This window comes from Xyrauchen texanus, chromosome 26 (genome assembly GCF_025860055.1).
Source record: "Xyrauchen texanus isolate HMW12.3.18 chromosome 26, RBS_HiC_50CHRs, whole genome shotgun sequence".
In the NCBI taxonomy this organism is placed as follows: Eukaryota; Metazoa; Chordata; class Actinopteri; order Cypriniformes; family Catostomidae; genus Xyrauchen; species Xyrauchen texanus.
The window spans coordinates 16,378,542-16,399,805 of NC_068301.1; the positions used below are offsets into that span (position 1 = coordinate 16,378,542).

General features: G+C 38.7%; 1 protein-coding gene across 1 annotated transcript; it reads right to left on the reverse strand.

Moving 5' to 3' along the window:
* On the reverse strand, positions 1–18,310 carry LOC127620197 (elongin-A-like). Its single transcript, XM_052093329.1, has 12 exons — positions 18,179–18,310; positions 16,436–16,492; positions 16,200–16,315; positions 13,821–14,323; positions 11,315–11,589; positions 9,609–9,717; positions 6,297–6,449; positions 5,918–6,015; positions 5,507–5,687; positions 2,153–2,276; positions 1,276–1,427; positions 1–1,007 (listed from the first exon to the last, which is right to left on the reverse strand). Exons 1-12 carry the CDS (start codon positions 18,248–18,250, stop codon positions 946–948), a joined length of 1,902 nt encoding a protein of 633 aa, XP_051949289.1. The 5' UTR covers positions 18,251–18,310; the 3' UTR covers positions 1–945.
* Positions 18,311–21,264: the final 2,954 nt, after the last annotated feature.

The following is a 21,264-nucleotide window of genomic DNA, read 5'->3' on the forward strand; positions in this document are numbered from 1 at the left end:
TCATGAAAAATACGAAAATGGTGAGAGCAACACATGGATTTTATTAAAAATGTCCATAGAACACTTAAAATCTATTAAAATGAATTATTGATCTTTCATTCAAGGCAAGGTTCAGGGCTGTCAGGTCCAAAGACTTTAAAATAAATATGATGGTGTGGAAGTGTAGAGTTCTTGAACTTTTTACATCTCATTCATCCTCTCACTCTACCATATGATAATTTACTCACTTCCATGACAATGAAATTGTTAAAGCAGTAAGCAATTAAATAAAACATATAACAGTAATTCTGGTTTCTCATGGTAATCTGTAGTGTACCACTTGATTTCATTGTGTGTTCATGTAAGAATGAAGGAAATGCTATGACATAATTAAAGGTGCACTCAGCAATCTTTTCCTCATTAAAAAGATTTACACATAAAGAAATGAATAGTACATTTCAAAAATATGATTAAAATCATGAAACCCCCACGCGAGATGAAGAATCCAGTTATATCAGTAGCTTAATAAAAGCTGTTTCATTTTACAAGGAGTGGGCAGTCTCATGTTGAGATCACATTACCAACTGAATACTACTCACTTTATCTCAGTAATCTCCCCATTAATGGACACTTTCTCTCACAGGATAAAAAAATATTAATGGCTAGCAGTGAATAGCGGACATTAGTTAAAAAAATGTAAGAGTCTAAGATGTCTGCCATATTGGCCAGAGTAACATAAACATAGAAAATACTGAGTGTACCTTTAAGTGTTGATGGTTGCTGATGTGGATATTTTTGTGATTGCTTCCAGTGAGCTGTACTGATAATACTGAAAGCATAAAAACATAAGAGGTGAGAGGGCACTGCACACTTCCTATGAAGCATTTCAGCAAAAAAAATGTTTCCTCCACCAGTCTCTCTCTCTCTCTCTCTTCTCATTCACTAAAATCAGCCATTTTCTTCCCTTTACCGCCTGGAAAATCTGTTCTTGAATGCTTTGATAGTCTTAGCCATCATTGGGGCAATTTCTAAAAAAAAAAACAAGAAAAACAAAACAAGGAGAATAGTGTTAAAAAATTTAGCAATCTGTTCAAATACAATTTACATGCAATTCTTATAAAATAACTTGTGGGCAAAATATTAGAAATGATCATCATCTCAACACAGTAAATACACAATATATATTAATTTGCAAGCAAAAAATCATTGCATACAAGAAGTTAAGGTATATAAACAGAAAGCTGTATGTACAATATATTTGCTGCCATAACTACAGTATTTCCACTCTTGACTTACTTTTGACCTGTGGTTTTTCTCTGGCACTGGAGCCACCAGCACTGTTGGGAGCAGAGGGCCGAGAGGAGGATTCAGGGGGACTACTGGAAGATGACTGGCCACCTTGATCACTGGACTTGCTAAGGTAGCTGTAGTTTGATGCTGGTCTGATCCTGTGTATGAGGAATCAGAATCTCTCACCATTTTCTTAATCATGTGAAAATGAACTTAAATAGTTCACCCAAAAATTCTCATCATTTAGTCACCCACATGCCATCCCAGATGTGTATGACTTGCTTTCTTCTGCAGAACACAAAATAAAAGATTTTTAGAAGAATATTTCAGCTCTGTAGGTGCATTCAATGCAAGTGAATGGGTGCCAAAGTTTTGATGCTCCAAAAAGCACATAAAGGCAGCATAAAAGTAATCAATACGACTCCAGTGGTTAAATCCATACCTTCTGAAGAAATATGATAGGTGTGGGTGAGAAACATATCAATATTTAAGTTTTTTTTTACAATAAATTCTCCTCCCTGCCCAGTAGGTGGTGATATGTATAAAGAATGAATGTGAAAAGTGGACATTGATAGTCAAAAAATAACTTAAACTGATCTGTTTCTCACGCACACCTATCATATTACTTCTGAAGATATGGATTTAACCACTGGTGTCATATGGATATGCTGCCTTTATATGCTTTTGGAGCTTCAAAGTTTTGGTACATTTAAGTACATAGTATGGATCAACAGATCTGAAAAATTCTTCTAAAAATATTCATTTGTGTTCAGCAGAAGAAAGTCATATACATCTGGGATGGCAAGACAGTTAGTAAATGATGAGAAAATGTGAACTATTCCATTAAGAAGTAGTCAAGGTGACTAGTGCAGCATTCACGTACTTGGCAGTGGGAGCAGCGCTTGTGCTAGGAGAACCGTTTTTAGTACCAAACTTCTCCTGTCTCCGGCGGACATCACGTGGCGGCTTAGCAACAGAGTTGACAAATGCCATTTTAACCTGCCGCCCTGTTGAGGGTGAATAATACACATACATACAAACATTATCCACCATTTTCTATAGTACTGGAGCCCATCCCCATTGTCTTGGGCCAAAGGCAGGGAAACACCCTGGATATATGCCAGTCCATGACAGGGTAAACACAAACAGATATGCATATTCACACTCACACGCTCAACTATTGGCAATTTAAGGTCTTGACCTGCATGTTTTTGGACCACGGGGGAAACCAGAGCACCCGGAGGAAACCCATGCGAACATTGGGAGAACATGCAAACTCCATACAGAAAGGCCCTGAGTGAGCCGGGACTCGGGGGCTTTCTTGCTGTGAGGTGACAGTGCTACCCACTGAGCCACCGTGCTTACATAGAAAAAACATTCTGCGTACATCTCTTGATTTATTGACTGCTGGACTAAATGGACGGCGCATGTAACTCCTATTCAACCATAAATATATATATATTCTGTGTAGAGTGCTTATACTGTATACAGTTGAAGTTAGTTATGTACATACTCTTAGGCTGAACTCCTTAAAACGAATTTTTATCCACCACAGATTTAACCAGTGGTGGCCATTAATTCCAGTGGGCCAGAAGTTAACTGTGCCTTTAAGCAGCTTTGAAAATTCCAGACAATTATGCCAAGCCTTTAGATAATTAGTCAATTAGCTTCTGATAGGAGGTGTACTGAATTGGAGGTGTACCTGTGGATGTATTTTAAGGCCTACCTTCAAACTCAGTGCCTCTTTGCTATTCCCATGATGTCAAGCAAAGACTTCAGAAAAAAAAATTGTGGACCTTCACAAGTCTGTCTCATCCTTGGGAGCAATTTCCAAATGCCTGAAGGTACCACGTTCTTCTGTACAAAAAATAGTATGCAAGTATAAACAGCATGGGACCACACAGCCATCATACTGCTCAGGATGGAGATGCATTCTGTCTCATAGAGATGAACGTAGTTTGGTGCGTATCTATATCCACAGTAAATCAAGTTCTATATCGACAACCTGAAAGGCTACTCAGCAAGAAAGAAGCCACTTCCCTAAAACTACCACAACATTTTTTTAAATCCAGACTAGAGTTTGCAAGTGGACATGGGGACAAAGATCTTTTTTATTTTTGAACTTTTTGGACATAATGAACATCGGTATGTTTGGAGGAAAAATGGTGAGGCTTGCAAGCCAAAGAACACCATCCCATCAGTGAAGCATGGTGGTGGCAGCATCATGTTGTGGGGGTGTTTTGATGCAGGAAGGACTGGTGCACTTCACAAAATAGATGAAATCATGAGGAAGGAAAATTATGTAGATATATTGAAGCAACATCTCAAGATATCTGCCAAGAAGTTAAAGATCGGTCGCAAATGGGTCTTCCACATGGACAATGACCCCAACCACACCTCCAAAGTTGTGGCAAAATGGCTTAAGGAAAACAAAGTCAAGGTATTGGAGTGGCCATCACAAAACCCTGACCTCAATCTGAAATTTTGTAGGAGACTGTAGCAGGGCTGAGGGTGGGCAGGGTCATGATTCCACACACCCGGCCCCTGATCAGGCTAATCAAGCCTCAGAGAGCGATAAAGGCTAACTGGAGACTGCAGAGGAACAGAGAGAGAGATTTATGGACAGCTGTCCGACACCTTGAGCATTTGATTCAGTTCTATATTAAACTATTATTTATATTGTCAAGATGGTCCTCACCTCCTCCTTTCCCTTAATCCCTTTACACTGGTGCTGAAATCCGGGAAGGAGGAGGGATGCGCCTTAGTGGAGTTCTCAGCGCTACAATCCACCCCAAAGGAGCAGCCACGGCCATCCGCCAGAGGAGCCCGGCTGCCTGGAAGTGGAGGAACGGCCGCCAACCGCGAGGGGAAGAGGGGCTTCCAACCAACTGCCTGGAGCAGTTACCGCTGCCAGGGGCGGGGGAGACACCTACAGTCCACCAAAAACGTGGCAATGTATTCTGTCCGCCAGGGGACGGAGGCCTGGGGAGGCACGGCTGTCGTCCATTGGAGGTTGGAGGAGTGGCCGAGGACCAAGCTACGGCGTATCGGTGAACCGGCGAGTAATTGTTTTTCTTTCTCTCTCTCTCTCTCTCCTCTCTCCCACTGCCGCTCTGTGTTGGCCTTACCTTCTCTTTTTTTAAATGTTTTGTTAATTTGGCACAGTTGCCATTATGTTGTGTAGGTGCCACATTGATTTTTGTTTCCCTCCCTTTGTCCCCTCCCCAGGGAAAGGGGGGGTATGTACGTCATGCCAGGGGCTCCCTGGCCTCAGAGAACGAGGGAGGAATGTGGCAGGGCGGAAGGTGGGGCAGGGTCGTGATTCCACACAGCTGTCTGACACCTTTGTGTGTTTGTCTTTTTGTTTCAGTTTTATATTAAACCATTATTTATATTGACAAGCCGGTTCTCGCCTCCTCCTTTCCTTTAATCTCTTTACAGAGACCTACAAACCTGACTTACACCAGTTCTGTCTGGAGGAATGGGTCAAAATTCCATCAATTAATTGTGAGAAGCTTGTGGAATGCTACCAAAACAATTTAAAGGCAATGCTACCAAATACTAACAAAGTGTATGTAAACTTCTGACCCACTGAGAATGTGATGAAAGAAATAAAAGCTGAAAGAAATAATTCTCTCTAATATTATTCTGACATTTCAAATTCTTAAAATAAAGTAGTGATCCTAACTGACCTAAAACGGGGAATGTTTTCTACGATTAAATGTCAGGAATTGTGAAAAAATATGTTTAAATATATTTGGTTAAGGTGTAAGTAAACATCTGACTTTAACTGTACATGACATATAATGAGTGTGTCTATACTGTTTAAGTACTCATCTTGCTTCGGCTTATTGCTTTTCGTCTTCAAAGAACTTGCTTTCTATTTGGAAAAAAGACTGAATTTAACCTGTGGATATAAAAAATTATGTGCAAAACTTAAAATGTGTGGAAAGGCTGAAACTGAGACAAACGTATGTAACCAGATGTTGTCAAAGACGATCTTTTCCCAATAAAATACATAATTATCCTCCTGAGTGCTGTTCAGTGAATGCTCACCCATATTTGAATTGTTTTTTTTATTCCAGTCTGTGAACCACACAACAGTACAGTAATACATTTTAGCATGTCTGTAGAATTACATAGCCCTAAATTTATATGTACAATTTTACACATAATGCAATGTAACACACTATCTAAATGTGGTTATTAAAGTGGCCATTTGTGTGTGTCTGTGTACCTTTAGGTTTGTTTGCATGGGCAGAGCTGATGTTCATCGTGAGCTTGCGCAGACGTTCTTCTCGTTCCTCATGGAGCCGGAGATACAGTTCCCTCCAAGACTCTAACTCCTGAGGAGGATCGTGCTTAAAATCCCGCTGGCAGTGTCTCATCCACAGATCATCGGAGTCTTCTGTGAAATACTGAGAGAAGAGATACTTATAATGACAGATTTGTCCACTATAGCAGAATGTACAAAAAGAGCAATTTTGATGGGGAAAAGTACTTCATTTTCTATGGCATTATGACTAACAATTCATAGCTATACAAAATAAATAGCTATTGTGAAAGTCATGGTCAGTGTTGGTTTCGTGTATGTGTGTGTGTGTGTGTGTGTGTGTGTGTGTGTGTGTGTGCATGTTGACATACATACCTGATTACACTGCTCAATCCTATAAAGCTGCTCAGGGGTGCATCTCTCCAGAACCGGTTCCAGAATCTCAAATGGCACTCCGCCCACTTCATCGATTGCTGGGAGAATATGAGTAACATCAGCAAAAAAGCTGATTCATAACATGATTGCTATGATGAATGAATCAGGTTATACCTGATTTGATTAACACCATCTTATTTGGAATACACTTGTGCAACATTTCTTTATCTAATGTACATTTCTTATATATTTCTTTAATCCTGTTAAAACAAACTAAATTGTTAAACATTAATGCTAAAATGATTAATCAAAGGTGGATCTCTGAAGACATATATACATGAAAAAACTTTCTGATATTTTTGATGGTATAAAAACTTACAATCAATGTTGTTCTGGAGGACTCTAATGCACTGTTCATACAGGCTCATCATTTTTGGTAAGTATGCCGTCTTGGAGCCAGAGTACACCACCATTTTAGAGTTAAGCCGTCGGCCTATGCAGGCAGCATCTTCTTCATCATATGACACAGGGACTGGAAGAGAAATTAAACTGAGGATCAGATTCAAAGTCCACGAAGATGGAAACATTTTGATTTAGTTATTCATTATAATAAAATAAAATACATTCGCCAACTCAGTCTTGTGTAAATACTGTCTTAAATACAGTTAATACTATGTAATAGCTGTTGTTATTTACTGTAATTTACTAGTAGGCATATACATTGGCAAGAAAACAATATGTGAACCCTTAAGAATTACCTGCATTTATGTATAAATTTTACTTAAAATCTGGTTTGATCTTTTGTTATAATAATGAACAAACACAATCGTTTTTTATGAATAGCACACACATTGTATTGTTCTTGTACATATTGAATAAATCATTCAAACTTTCACAGTTTAGGTTGGAAAAAGTATGTGGCTAATAATGTCAACAAAAGCTAATTAGAGTTATGAGTTGGCAAACCTGGCATCCAATTAATAAAATAAGTTTGGAGGTGTGGGTTAGAGCTACTTTGACTTATAAAAGCATTAACATTTTTGAGTTTGCCATTCACAAGAAGCATCTTCTGAAGAGGACCAAGCTTTGCAAACAAGAGGTTTCAGAAGACCTACGATCAAGAATTGTTGCTTTGCATAAAGCTGGAAAGGGTTACAAAGTTATCTCAAAGACCTTAAATATTCATCTGTCCACAGTTAGACAAATGGTTTATAAATAAAGAAGACTTAGTACTATGGATATTCTCCCTAGAAGTGGCCCAAGATGACTCAAAGGGCACACCGCAGAATGCTCTATGAGGTAAAAAAAAAAAAAGGGAACCCTACAGTGACCGCTAAAGATTTGAAAGGAATCACTGGATCTGGTTAACATCTCTGTTCATGAGAATACTAAACAGAAAACATTAAACTGGCATGGTGTCCATGGCAGGACATCATGAAGGTAGTCGCTGCTTTCCAACAAAAACATTGCTACACACCTGAATTTTGACAACTCTGACACTCCACAACGCTATTGGGAAAATGTTTTGTGGACTGATGAATCCAAGTTTGAATTGTTTGGGAAGAACATGCAGCACTACGTATGGTGTAAATAGGGCACCGCATACCGCATGAAAACATCACTCCCAACGGTGAAGTGCGGTGGAGGGAGCATCATGATTTGGGGCTGCTTTGCTGCATCTGGACCTGGACCATTTGCGATCATCGAGGGGAAAATGAATTCCCAAGTTAATCAAGATATCCTACAGGATAATTTCAGGGTTGCTGTGCGACAGTTGAAGGTCAGTAGAAGTTGGGTTGTGCGACAGAACGATGACCCTAAACATTGAATTAAATCCACTACAGAATGGCTTAAAAAAGATTAACTTTTTGAGAGGCCCAATCAAAGCCCAGACCTTAACCCAATAGAGATTAGAGGTGTGAATCTTCACTGGCCTCACAATTCAATTACGATTCAAAGGGTAACGATTCGATTACAAAATGATTCTCGATGCATCATGATGCATCTTGTCCTTCAATTTCTTTCTTTTTTTAATTTCTTCAAAATGTATTTTTTACTCTCTATTTTTTCCCTTTCAGCTTTTTATTTAAAAAAATCAGAACGAGTCACATTACATAAACTGGCCTTTTACATTCAGTATGAGCTGTGAACAAAACATGGAACATCCACAAGATTAAATAAATGGTTCTATAGTTTAAAAGAAAATCTTTCTTTAGAACATTATAAAAAAATCTCTTAAAGTGCAAGAAAAAATATTATTCCGTTTCAAAACACACTGAATTGTATTACTTCAACTGATTATATTATTATTTTATTTTTGTTTAAGCATTGTAAATCATTTAATAGTATTTGATTATTATTTAAAATTAATCTATGCCATGCTATTCATTTTAATTTAATCAACTGGAAGTTGCTGGTACAGGATGAGAGATATTTCTGCTTCTATGAGATTGCAGCTGTCAGCTTCTCACCTGCACAAGTGATAGTAAAGTGGTTTAAATAGCGCAGTTGTTGCTTCAGAACAGAAGCTTCTTGTATGCACTGTTCCATCTGTTTGCTCTGTTTGAGTAAAAGATTGCGTGACCCTTGTTGGATTTTAAACCTTTATCATCAGGTGTGCGCACTGTCCTGACAAACGAGTGGCTGGCAATGACTGGCAGTAAAGCGAAAGCCAATGAAATGGAGAGCGCAAGAGTAGAAAAAGCCATCGAAAAAAAATAATTATTAAATGAAAACATCAACATCTCCCGAACTGCTGCCGCCTCATTATTATTTCCTTGTCATTGTTTTCCCACGTTGTGTGCAAATCAGTGCAATAATGGGTGAAAGCTTGTCTTTCAAGTTGTTTGTTGGCTTGTATCACAAAAAAACTCTCCCTTTGCTATGTGTGTGGGTTTGTGAAAGCATTTCGAGATTGTAGTTTCATTAGGGCACAAATGGTCATGTGTTTGATACAGCTGGTCTACAAACAGTTGTGTTTGTGCACTTGACCTTAGTGTATGCACTTAACTCGCTTCTTTTTTGCTACATTTGTCTTTGGCGCACGCTACTGCTCTGCCGTGATTTAAACTGAACTCAGAATTGATTCTGATTCTTTTGGAATGACCTCGGGACCCATTCACATTAGACATCCTAAGAATATGGCTGAGCTGAAGCAGTTCTGTAAAAATGGTCAAAATTTTCTTCTAAATGTTGTGTAGGTGTAATTCACAGCTACCAGAAATGCTAAATTGAGGTTATTGCTACTAAAGGAGGATCGACCAATAATTAATCCAAGGATTCACTTACTTTTTCCACAGCACTGTGAATGTTTAATGGGATGTGTTCAATAAAGACATGAAAGATTATAATTGTTTGTCTGTTACTATCTTAAGCACACTGTGTTTGTCTATACTAGTGACTTTGATGAAGATGAGATCACAGTTTATGACCAATTAATGCAGAAAACCAGCCAATTCCAAAGGGTTTACATACTTTTTCCTGCCACTGTATAGCTCACTATGCATCATATGTCTGCTTGTTAAATGTTGCTTCCTGAAGTTCTGAAATTACCTAATTTTGTTTTGTCCACTGCTCTGCAATATGTAAAAATAACAATAAACCTGAATTTGATTCTGTTCCTTTTCAGTGTACCAAAAAAATCGCAAATAAGATTGGGTTAAAACTGTGCTAACAGTGCCAAAGCAAATACCTTTGCGTCTCTGGGGGGATAGTGGAGTAAGATCAATGGAGGGCAGGGGTCTGTAGGTCAGAATGGCTGGCAAAGGGATTTCTGGTAGAGTGGGAACCACATCCACAACCTGAGAAAAAAAGAGTGGATTGAAAATCTTCTACACAAGGACACAGCGCTAGTTTTCTACCAGCTCACAGCATTGTAGTCGACACCAGCTCATCTCTAAGTTCAAGTCCAAGTTCAGTCCGAGAACACAGTAGGTCGAGTTTGAGTCAAGACCGAGACCAGTAAAGGCGGAGTCTAAAACAAGAGTTTTTTATGAATGTATTATATAGTTTAAAGAACTACAGGTACATATATTAAATAAACCTAATGTATTATTTTAACATTTAACATTACAAAATACAGTATAAATGTACAATAACTATAATACCAAAAAATAATGTATTAAATATTACAATGCTTGCTTTTGCCTGCAAGATTTCATTTCGGAGTATGCACAGAAACAGTTTTTTTCTTCTTCCAGAAACCATTCAATTTTGATGACATTTTGAGAATTATTTTTACATTTTCTTCAGTATGTGTAGCATTCATGTAACTAATGGCTAAAGCATTTCTAAAATACTAGCCGTTCAGACAAACGCAGTGCAAGGAATCCAGATAGCACAGGTACGTCTACGAGATGTCTGTTTTAGATCTTTTCATCTGGAAAGCACCGAGCATCTGCTAAACATTTTAAAGTTCAGATTTACATTATTCAATAACAAAAATGTCTAATTTGCTGACTGTCTTATTGACATCCGAGACATAATTATTGACAAACGTCTTATTGATGTATTGCAGATGAGCAAACAACATAAAATAGACCTCTTACAGATGTAAACACACACATCAAATAGATGTCTGGGTATTGTATGTGTACTATCAGAGAAAAGAGTATAAAACAGGTGTCTTGACTCGAGACACGTTTTTAACAGTTGATGTTCTTTTTAATTTGACAAAAGATTGTGAAAAAAGATTATGGCCCTCCTGCACGAGATGCCAAAATCACAGCAATACGTAATGCAAAGGTCAAAGATATCTGTTTAGCATGTTTACACAGAAAAACAGCATAGGTGGACACAATAACACATTTGGTGTAAACAACCCCTTATTAACAAGGCACAGCACCAAAGGAAGTTTCTCAAAGTTACCTCTCAAAAAAGCAGTCCTTTGCTTACTGCAGGTAAATATCCACTTTATCCAACGAACGAATCGGAATGAATTGCCAATTGATTCAGACCTTTTTGCAAACCGGTTTGGCCGATTTGCTGAAAAGAACTGATTCAATAGAATGATTTATTTGTGAACTGGGCATCACTAGTTCTGATTCTACTAAGCAGATTCAAATGTGGGACATGATGACATCAAGATCTCTGATATTATCAGTCAAAAATGTTTGTCAGGTTTGTCAAAGCTTTCCACTGTATATTTTATTAAAAGGGACTCGACTGGACTCGGGGTTAAGTCTGAGTCAACACTTGTTCAAGTTAGAGTCAAGACTGAGTCAAATTGCTCACAAGTCCATGACAAGACCAAGACCATGAAAATATGGTCTTGGACTCAGTCCGGTCTCGAGAACTACAACACTGGCTCACTGTAATACAAACGGTCAACTGTAATTAGCACATTTCAATAACGGTTTAGCCCCGTTTCCTCGCCAGAAAAAAACAGAACAGCCTCACCTTCTTGCGTTTCACTGGAACAGTGGCCGTGGTCACAGCGGAAGAGGATGGCTTAGAGCGTTTACTGCTGGTCCCATTAGCTTTGCTAGACTTGGAGGAGACAGAAGGAACAGGGGCAGGGGGCTGAGGGGGTCGCGAGGGCTGCTTTTTCTTTTTTTTACTTGGGGTAGGAGCGTCGTATGTGAGAAAGGATTCAAAAGACATGGTGGGAGCCTCAAATGGCTCCTCGTCCTCCTCCACTTGCTCTGGAACTTCTCTTCTCTCCTTTAATTTTCCTTAAAGAAAAAGAAACGGATCAGTTTTAAGTTCTGAGATTTAGCAACAATACACAATAACAGAATTATCAAAAAAAATTAAAGGAATAATTCACCCAAAAATAAAAATGATGTCATTATGTACTCGACCTCACGTTGTTCCAAACCGGCATGCTGTAATTTATTCCGTGGAACACAAAAGTAGACATTTTTGAAGAATAATTTTGCATGCCATAAAGTGACATTTCATAGTAACCAGAGGCTGTCAAACCATAAAAGCAAAAAACAAGCACAATTAAAGTAGTTCATGCAACTCGTGTGGTAAATTGCGAGTCTTCCAAGCCATATTACAGGTTTGTATGAGAAAAAAAAAAAAAGAAAAGAAAACGTAATTGTCATTCACTGAAAACCTTCACCTCCGCTGAAGCTTGTATCTAAGGGACATGTGCATCCAGGTTGAAAACCTGGCATTGAACATTTGTTTCAGAACCTGGTGCGTTCTCTCCTTTAGTTCAGTTCATTTAGTCATATATGGCACTCGGATCCACTCACAAAAACTCAGTCTGCGACCAACTAGACCTACCACAGGTAGGACAGCACCAGCAAATTCTTGACAGATAACAACAAAAAAAAAACATTTCACTATTGATGGATAAGAATAACCACAATGTAAATTTTACAACTCATTTCATCAGTGTTTCGGATAAAGTGTATTTACAGCGCAACTTCTGACTGGAATGAGCTTTCAGTATCATGCGGAGACGTTTTGCAAAAGCATGACATAAACTACACTCAACAATTTGAAACGGCTGATTAATTTTTACAGGTATAGCATATTAACCAGTATATGAATGGATGCGCTAAATCCCGGAGCAGCGCACAAACATTCTGACCAATAAGGGGACAGTTTGCTTACATGTGACTTTTATTGACACAGTTTTGTTCCATTTTGAAATGTTGCTTTGTGAAAGCAAACAGAACCAAGAAGAAAATGCAACATTGTAACAATTTTATCCCCTATTCAGAACAAATCAAACAAGCTACAGGTCTGAAAAAATTCTAAATTTCCAGGAGGTACACACGCCACTCGATGGCACATCATAGCACAGAAACTGATTGTGTGGAGCAATGCACGCTTATTCATTACATGCAATGCATGTACCAAGCATAATAAATACAGGACCGAATTTAGTGTATGGAGAATGGAGACTTCACCCACAATCTGTGATCCAGGTGTGGGACGGAAACGGGCAATTTGCCAAATCTCTTCACACTGCACGAAAACATTCACTCACTTTCACTTTAACCACTGTCCAAAATTCACCCGTGTTAAATAGAGACCCAGCATGTGCGCTACAGAGACTGAATGGCAGCCAGAGAAAATAATAGTTTTTGAATTTTTTTAAATCAGCAAATTAAACTCAGGCATTCAATTTGTTTTACATTTGTATGTATAGTGTCTAATAATGAATTGTCAATGTATACTTTAGTTTATCTTGCCATTAAAGCTTAATATAAATTAAATCTTCCCATTTGATTATATTATTAAAAAAGTCTCAAAATGTTTAATAACAGTGTGTCTACTGATTTTTATGGCATGTAAATATATACTTGTATCAAAGATTTACACCTGTAAACATTTCAACATGTACATATTTAAATAAGTACAATAATTGATGACAAACCAATTTCTTTGGGCTTATAACATGTGCGCAAAGGTTGTGCTCATATACCGTTTACATTTCGACGTCAAAACCAGAGAATAAGTCTTGTGTAATCGTGGGTTTCTTACACTGTCAGATTTTTGAATACGTTTGTTTTTGTTACTTACGAGCGTCTTGCTCCGTGTTGTCTGGAAGAGGCTGGCTGTTAAATGTAACTTTGCTGCTGCTTTGTTTCTGCATTGCAAATCCACCGATTTGTGCAGTGATGTCACCGTAAATAAAATGACAACTTTGACATACTGTAGCACCGGGACATGACACCAATGCTTGGCAAATTCGACAAGCTGTACCACTACAATCTACTTGCCATACAATATTGCATCAATATCAGAATCGAAAGCTTGTGATTCAGAATCGAATCGGGACCCAGCTGCCTAGCAAGAATTCATTTCTACTTTGGCATTCCACCGAAAAAATAATACCATATGTGTTTGAAATGACACGTATGAGAAAATAATGAGAGAAATTTAATTTATGTGTGAACTATTCCTTAGAGCAACTGCTTTATGACAAATAAAACATTCTCACCATCACTTCCTCTTTTCTTTTCCCTCTTGTCTTCATGCGAGGTTAAATGCCGATCCTGTTTAGATTTGTGACTTGTCCCACTCTTTTGCTCTCTGTCGGCTTTATGTGTCCTCCCCTCACTACTGCTGCCACCAGCAGCCTGTTCACGGTGCTTCCGTCTCTCCTGTTCCCGGACATCGTGAGAACTATGCTCTCTGGCCGGCTCTTTGTGTGGTTTGCTGTGTCTAATGTCATTTCGTGGGGGACTGGGTTCTGACTCTGGCTCCAGCTCCTCTTCTGGAGGGCTTTCATACTCGTCTGACTGATACTCCCTTTCGTTGCTGTGCCTGTACTGTGGGCTGTAGTGCTGTGGGGGGGAGGGGGAGTAGCCATGTTGGTATTCCATCTCCTCCTGGTGTTCCTCCTCCACAAGTGGAGGTTCCTCTGGAGACTGCTCCCTGATTCGTTTATGCCCTCCAGGCTCATTAATGCGTGAGTGGGAACGCCCCTCCTTTACACTTGGTCTTTTCATCAACATGAAACACATTGAAACTTACATATTGCAAGGCAACACTACAACAAGATTTGTAAAGAATTTTTGTGATCAGATTAAACATTGTAAATTACATAATAGAGCACAACAGTGCCCGCCCACTTTTTCAGACGCCTGGGTTCCGGAATATTTTTCCTATTCATTTTTTGCATAGGCTTTCCATAAAATCTCACACAAAGAGTTGTGAGCCATGAACTAAACAAACCTGCGCCGAGGTGAATCACATCATCTCAAATTTTGTTTTGAGGCAAAAAGATATTTGAAAAATCAGACAAAAAGACAAAAGGTACAAGACTGTACTTACCATCTCTCATGAGGGCACGAACTACAACCCCATGAAGCATTGCGAATTATGTAATTAAATAAAAAATTATGGAAATATATAAAACTCTTGATTTCAGGTTGTTGATTATAAGAACAGAAACAATATATTTAAAATTATTCCAAAACATTTCAATATATACAAATATACAAGTAGTTTGAGCGTGAAGGGAGGCGATTAGGTCAAAGTGTCACTGGAGTGGGCGGTTGCTTCTGGGCTCATTTCGAGTGATTTGTTGGCCGAGGATCTCTGATTGGTTGATCTTTTCACTTACAGTGATAGTTAACCCAAAAATGTTAATTGTCATTTACTCACCCTCATGTATTTCCAAACCCAAATTACTTTCTTTGAAATGTTCAGCAGCATGACATTCTCAGTCACCATTAACGTTTGATTATATAGAAAAAATACAATGGGAGTGAATGGGGACTGAGACTTAAGGCACTTTTCCATTGCACGTTACTGTTTGATTCAACTCAACTCTACTCGCTTAACTTTTCTGAGCATGCATTTCCATTGCAGTTTAGTGCCACCTCAACGTGGGTGGGATTATAGGCTGATCGTCATAGTTGCGCCGCCTCTACTACCGTGACAGTCTTAAACACGACAAAAACTGACCAAAACAATAACACGACCGCTAGCGGTTAGCTACTAGCTCATTGTGCTGAATAAAGCAGTTGTTGCATGGTGATTTTACACAAGTGTAACAATTAAATTGGCCTGGTTGTTTTAGAAGCAAGCTTCCAGTAGCTTATCAACTAAATAAAGTGAAGCTTTCAAGCAGAGTATAGAGTTAACGTAACAAAACCTACCATCCTCCATCGTGGATCAACGCCAGTCCAGGGCAATCTCCCTCCCATAGCTCGCCAGTTTAGATAGCGTCCATTTGGACGAACCACTTCCACTTTTCCTTGATAGTTCTGTAGTCACTTAGTTTTTTTTTTTACTTTTCCCTACACTGTTGGTAGGTCTCGTAGAAGCCGTGTGAGGCCAACAGCTGATACACTTCCTGAGAGACCGTCTACACCTTGTTTATTGACCACGGCATGGTTTTGCACACAGACATTTCTTTTTCACAATTCTAAAGTCGCGTGAACAAATGATACTGTTATCGTTGTTGCTAACTTTAAAACTAGCGGGTTGATGACGTGTGTCGGAAATCCAGTGACCCTGGTAGTGACGATTATCCCTGACCAATCAGTGAGCTGCAGGATTTTGACGTCACATTTAGTATCGGCTCGGCTCGCTTGGAACCTCGACCAAGGTGGTACTAAAAAAACTATCAGGTACCAGGTACTATCCACGGTAGAAAATCCCGAAAAACTTGTACCGTGCAGTGGAAAAGCCCCAAAACATGTTACATAACATCTTTTGTGTTGAAGATAAGAAATCATGTAGGTTTGGAACAAAATGAGGGTGAGTAAATGACTATCCCTTTAATTACAAAGTAATTAACACACAGTAAGCATTGCATTTGATTTTCTAAAATGCTCAAAAATACGAACCCCTTTAGTGTAAAACTCACCTGTCTGCAGTCTTCTCTGGAACCAACTTCTTCCACTTGGCCACGAGGTTCTTAGCAGTCTCACCAGCAAATTCATGTTTGCGAAGGGAATTCACAGTCTTTCCAACACCTGTTTCCTGCAGGAATTTGAAAGAACTAGAATTTGAAAGAAGCTAAAGAACTCATTTTAGAACAACTGTTAGAAGAAACTAGGATTTAAACTTTCAAACTGAACATCAACAATCTTATAATCTTACCACCAGGATGTCTACAGTTACAGGCAGCTCTCCCAGCCTTTTGAGAGTTTTAAGCAGCTAGACAGAACAAGATGAGGGGAGAAAAATAAATATGAATCTCACAGACAAGAGACAAAAATACTGTAAGAGCATTACTATGGCACAGTGATGGTTTTAAATGGCAATACCATGGTACCGAATGAATACCACATTATGCACCATGGTATTTACATGTAATTTTTTAAAGCACCTTGGAGTACCATGATATTACCATTGTACATGCACCAAAAAACACAGTATTACCATGGTACCATATCCAAAAATGTGTCAGCACTGTAGTACTTTTTGTTATAGTGAAGACAAGGTAGGTTTTTTAAGTAACAAACAGTTTATTATTTGGCTGCACAACGTCCAAATCTTAAAGGCATAGTTCAACCAAAAATGAAAATTCTCTCTTCAAAATTTTCTCTAATGCCATTTCAGATGTGTATGACTTACTTTCTTCTGCAAAACTCAAACAAACATTTTTAGAAGAATATCTCTGCTCTGTATGTCCATACAATGCAACCGAAGGACTGAGATTGACAGTAAACAGGACTTAAATATTGATCTGTTTCTCACCGATACTTATCATATCGCTTCTGAAGAGATGGATTTAACCACTGGAGTCTTATGGATTACTTTAATGCTGCCTTTATATGTTTTTTGGACCTTCAAAGTTCTGGCCACCATTCAGATGCATTGTAAAGACCTACAGACCTGAAATATTCTTCTAAAAATCTTTGTTTGTGTTCAGCAGAAAAAAGAAAGTCATACATATCTTGAATGGCATGAGGGTGAGTAAACGAGATTTTTCATTTTTGTTGAACTACTCCTTTAACAGCAAAATTACCAAATTAAATAATCAAAAGAAATCCACGATGAGTTAAACACTTCCAAAAGTGCCAAGTGTCGTCGTGGCCTAGAAAGGAACAGGGGGTTGCTTCGACCGCGTTGCTGCATCTCAAAACCTAGTGAGCTGCCTACCTAGATAGCACTTTGGGGCATAGAATAACAGAGCATTAGGTATGGGACGTTCAGACAGAATGGGTTTTTGGGCTAAAAAAAAAAACCTGACGCATCGGTAAAAGACGTCCGTCTTGCATATGTTTACATGGGAAAACAGCTTAAGAAAAGAGGACGGACGTAAGAATACTTTCTGTTTGAACGGCCCCTCGTAATGCTATCTACGGAGGCAGCTCACTAGGTCTTGGAACACAGCCTTGGTGTAGGCATATTAACTGATGACAACATTTACAGAAGAAATCGCGAGCAGTTAATCCGCCTGCTCGTGTAAAAATACATATTCTGCGTCTTCAAGTGATTAACAGACTAATCGCTTCTTGAAACATGTCCTGTTTTTTTCTGTCAGTGCCATCTTATAAAATCGCTACATGGTTGTCATTTCTGATAACTGAGCACACGGCTCTGAGAAAGTGTCTCGACACTGCTCGAATGTCGGCGTTTGGCTGGATCGAGAAATGTTTCAGAAAAATGTCTGAGGCAAAGCTATCACAGAATTATCCGTCTAAACAACCCCCATTTCACGGTCTGCTGCCGTTGCAACTGTAATACGTGGGCTTTCTGGACAGCGATGTTTCATGCCCCTTTCGGGAAGACACTAGCAGTAGTGCGTATAACATAGTCGTAAAAGGTCTAAAACAATCGATGTGAAGTATTCGCATCCTAAGGCGATCGCTTCGTCTCTCCAAGAAGGTTTCTTACCTTGCGAGGCTCTTGATTTTCTGTGAGCCTTAACTGCAACTTCTCGACTGCCTCCAGTAGCTCCTCCGCCATGTTTACAGCTGGAACATGTTGCCCGGAAGCAGCTTCGTTACAGCAGCGGGGCGGGGGGGGTCTGCTGTTGTTTCTGCTGCGAACTTCCGTCATTCCAAAATGGAGATCCCGGATGAACGTCACAAATCTGTCATAAATCATGCTAAAAACACGATGAGGTCTAAACGTATTAAGTGTGGCGACTTTGACAATTGAGCATTGTGATTATTGCAGATAAAGCCCACTTTGGATCGCCCAATGAAGCAGTCAGTGTAGTTTGCAAACTCCGTTTCTTGGCCTACAACATGTCGAAAGGGATTTTTAATGTATCAAAATATTTAATATGTTACATTAGTCAAAATACAAAGACTCCTTTGTATTTTGTAGTACATAATAGTAACCAGATGTTCAAACACCATCTCACATAATCAAGATACTTTGATAAGATGGCACTCAAGGATTTTCATATTCACAAACCATTGTATTTACATGGTAGGCTAGTCCAATGTACTTAAAATAATGCCATGATAATACTATGATGTTACGACCTCATGCACGAACACAAGGCCATAACACAGCCTATAACAAAAAAAAAAAAAAAAAACATGGCAGCGGTACTTTTTGGTAGGGACAGAAAACGGGGGCAAAGGTGTTCATTTTGATTTAAAGGGATAGTTCACTCAAAAATAAAAAAATCTCTCATCATTTACTCACCCTCATGCCATCCCAGATGTGTATGACTTTATTCAGCTGAACACAAACGAAGATTTATGGAGATTATCTCAGCTCTGTAGGCCCTTACAATGCAAGTGAATCTCTAAAAATCACACAAAGGCAGCATAAATGTAATCCATATGACTCAAGTGGTTTAATACATCTTTATGTATTTTTTTTTTTTTAGCTTGAATGGTCTGGTCACCATTCACTTGCATTGTATGGACCTACAGAGCTGAGATGTTCTTCTAAAAATATTTGTTTGTGTTCTGCAGAAACATGTCCCTCAGTGTCTATGGTGGTTACAGCCCAATTCTTACCATGCAGGGATGGATCTAGGGGTTTCCTCCACATGTCTGGTTCATCCTTGGGAGCAATTTTCAAATGCCTGAATGTACCATGTCAATCTGTACAAACAACAGTACGCAAGTATAAACACATGGGACCATGCAGAAATCATTTCGCTAAGGTAGGAGATGCATTCTGTCTACTAGAGATGAACATATTGTGGTGCAAAAAGTGCAAATCAATCCCAGAACAACAGCAAAGGACCTTGTGAAGATGCTGGAGGAAACAGGTAGACAAGTATCTATATCCACTGTAAAACGAGCCCTATAGTGACATAACCTGAAAGGCTGCTCAGCAAGGAACAAGCCACTGCTCCAAAACTGCCACAAAAAAGCCAGACTACAGTTTCCTAGTGCAAATGGGGACAAAGATCTTACTTTTTGAAGAAATGTCCTCTGGTCTGATAATGAATTTTTGTAACGGTTTGGCTATAATGACATTTACATTTATGCATTTGGCAGACGCTTTTATCCAAAGCGAAACAGCCCTGTGCTTTAGCCACTACGCCACCACCACTCCAGCCATGACCATTGCTATGTTTGGAGGAAAAAGGGTGAGGCTTGCAAACCGAAGAACACCATCCCAACCGTGAAGCATAGGGGTGGCAGCATCATGTTGTGGGGTGTTTTGCTGTGGGAGGGACTGGTGCACTTCACAAAATAGATGGCATCATGAGGAAGGAAAAATATGTAGATATACTGACAGGGTTGGGAGGGTTACTTTTTAAATGTATTCCACTACAGATTACAGAATACACGCTGTAAAATATCATTTGTAACATATTCCATTAGATTACTCAAGGTCAGTAAAGTATTCTAAATACTTTGGATTACTTCTTCAGCACTGATAGATTTTTTCACTTGTTTTGATTATAAAAATTCAGTAGAGTAAGAAAAAATACACGTTAAAAATACATTCTCTGAAACACCTAAATATCTTATGCAGTGTTGTTTCTAAAACAAGATAAATCAAATCGATCTAGTTTTAATTATTTTTAGATATTTTTGAAGGAAAACAATGCAAAAATATTATCAAAAATCTGATTTTTGCCCTAATATCATAGAAAAAAAAACTAGAAAAAAAAAATTATAATCTAACGTGGATTTTCTTGATAAAGAAATATGATCATGCCTGATAATGTGCATGTAAAATGGCTAGAAATAACATTTTAACTTAGCGTAAAGCTGACAATTTACACAAGGTTTATTTCTATTTCTTCTGCTCCAAACTTACTTCAAAATTACTTCTCTGTCTGCTCGTATGAATCAAGAAAGTGTTTCATCGCTGTTCAAATGCACTTTGGATCGCATCATTTATATGTATAAATGTTTTCCATCTGAAAGCACTAAATATTTAATTAAACAAATGACAATAAAATGCAAAGTAATGTCTTCAGTAATCAAAATACTTTTTGTAACTGTATTCTAAATACCAATTATTTAAATTGTAACTGTAGTGGAATACAGTTACTTATATTTGGTATTTTAAATACGTATTTCCATTACATTTATTTTGGTACTCCCCAACCCTGTATATTGAAGCAACATCTCAAGACATCAGCCAGGAAGTTAAAGTTCGGTCACAAACGGGTCTTCCAAATGGACAATGACCTCAAGTATACCTCCATAGTTGTGGCAAAATGGCTTAAGGACAACAAAGTCAAGGTATTGGAGTGGCCATCACAAAGCACTGACCTCAATCCAATAGAAAATTTGTGGGCAGAACTGAAAAAGCATGTGCGAGCAAGGAGGCCTACAAACCTATCTCAGTTACACCAGTTCTGTCTGGAGGAATGGGCTGAAATTCCAGTAACTTATTGTGAGAAGCTTGTGGAATGCCACCCAAAAGGTTTGCCAGGCAATGCTACCAAATACTAACAAAGTGTATGTAAACTTCTGACCCAATGAGAATGTGACTGAGACAGGCCGGAAGGTGGGGCCGGGTCATGATGCTGCACACCCGGCCCCTAATCA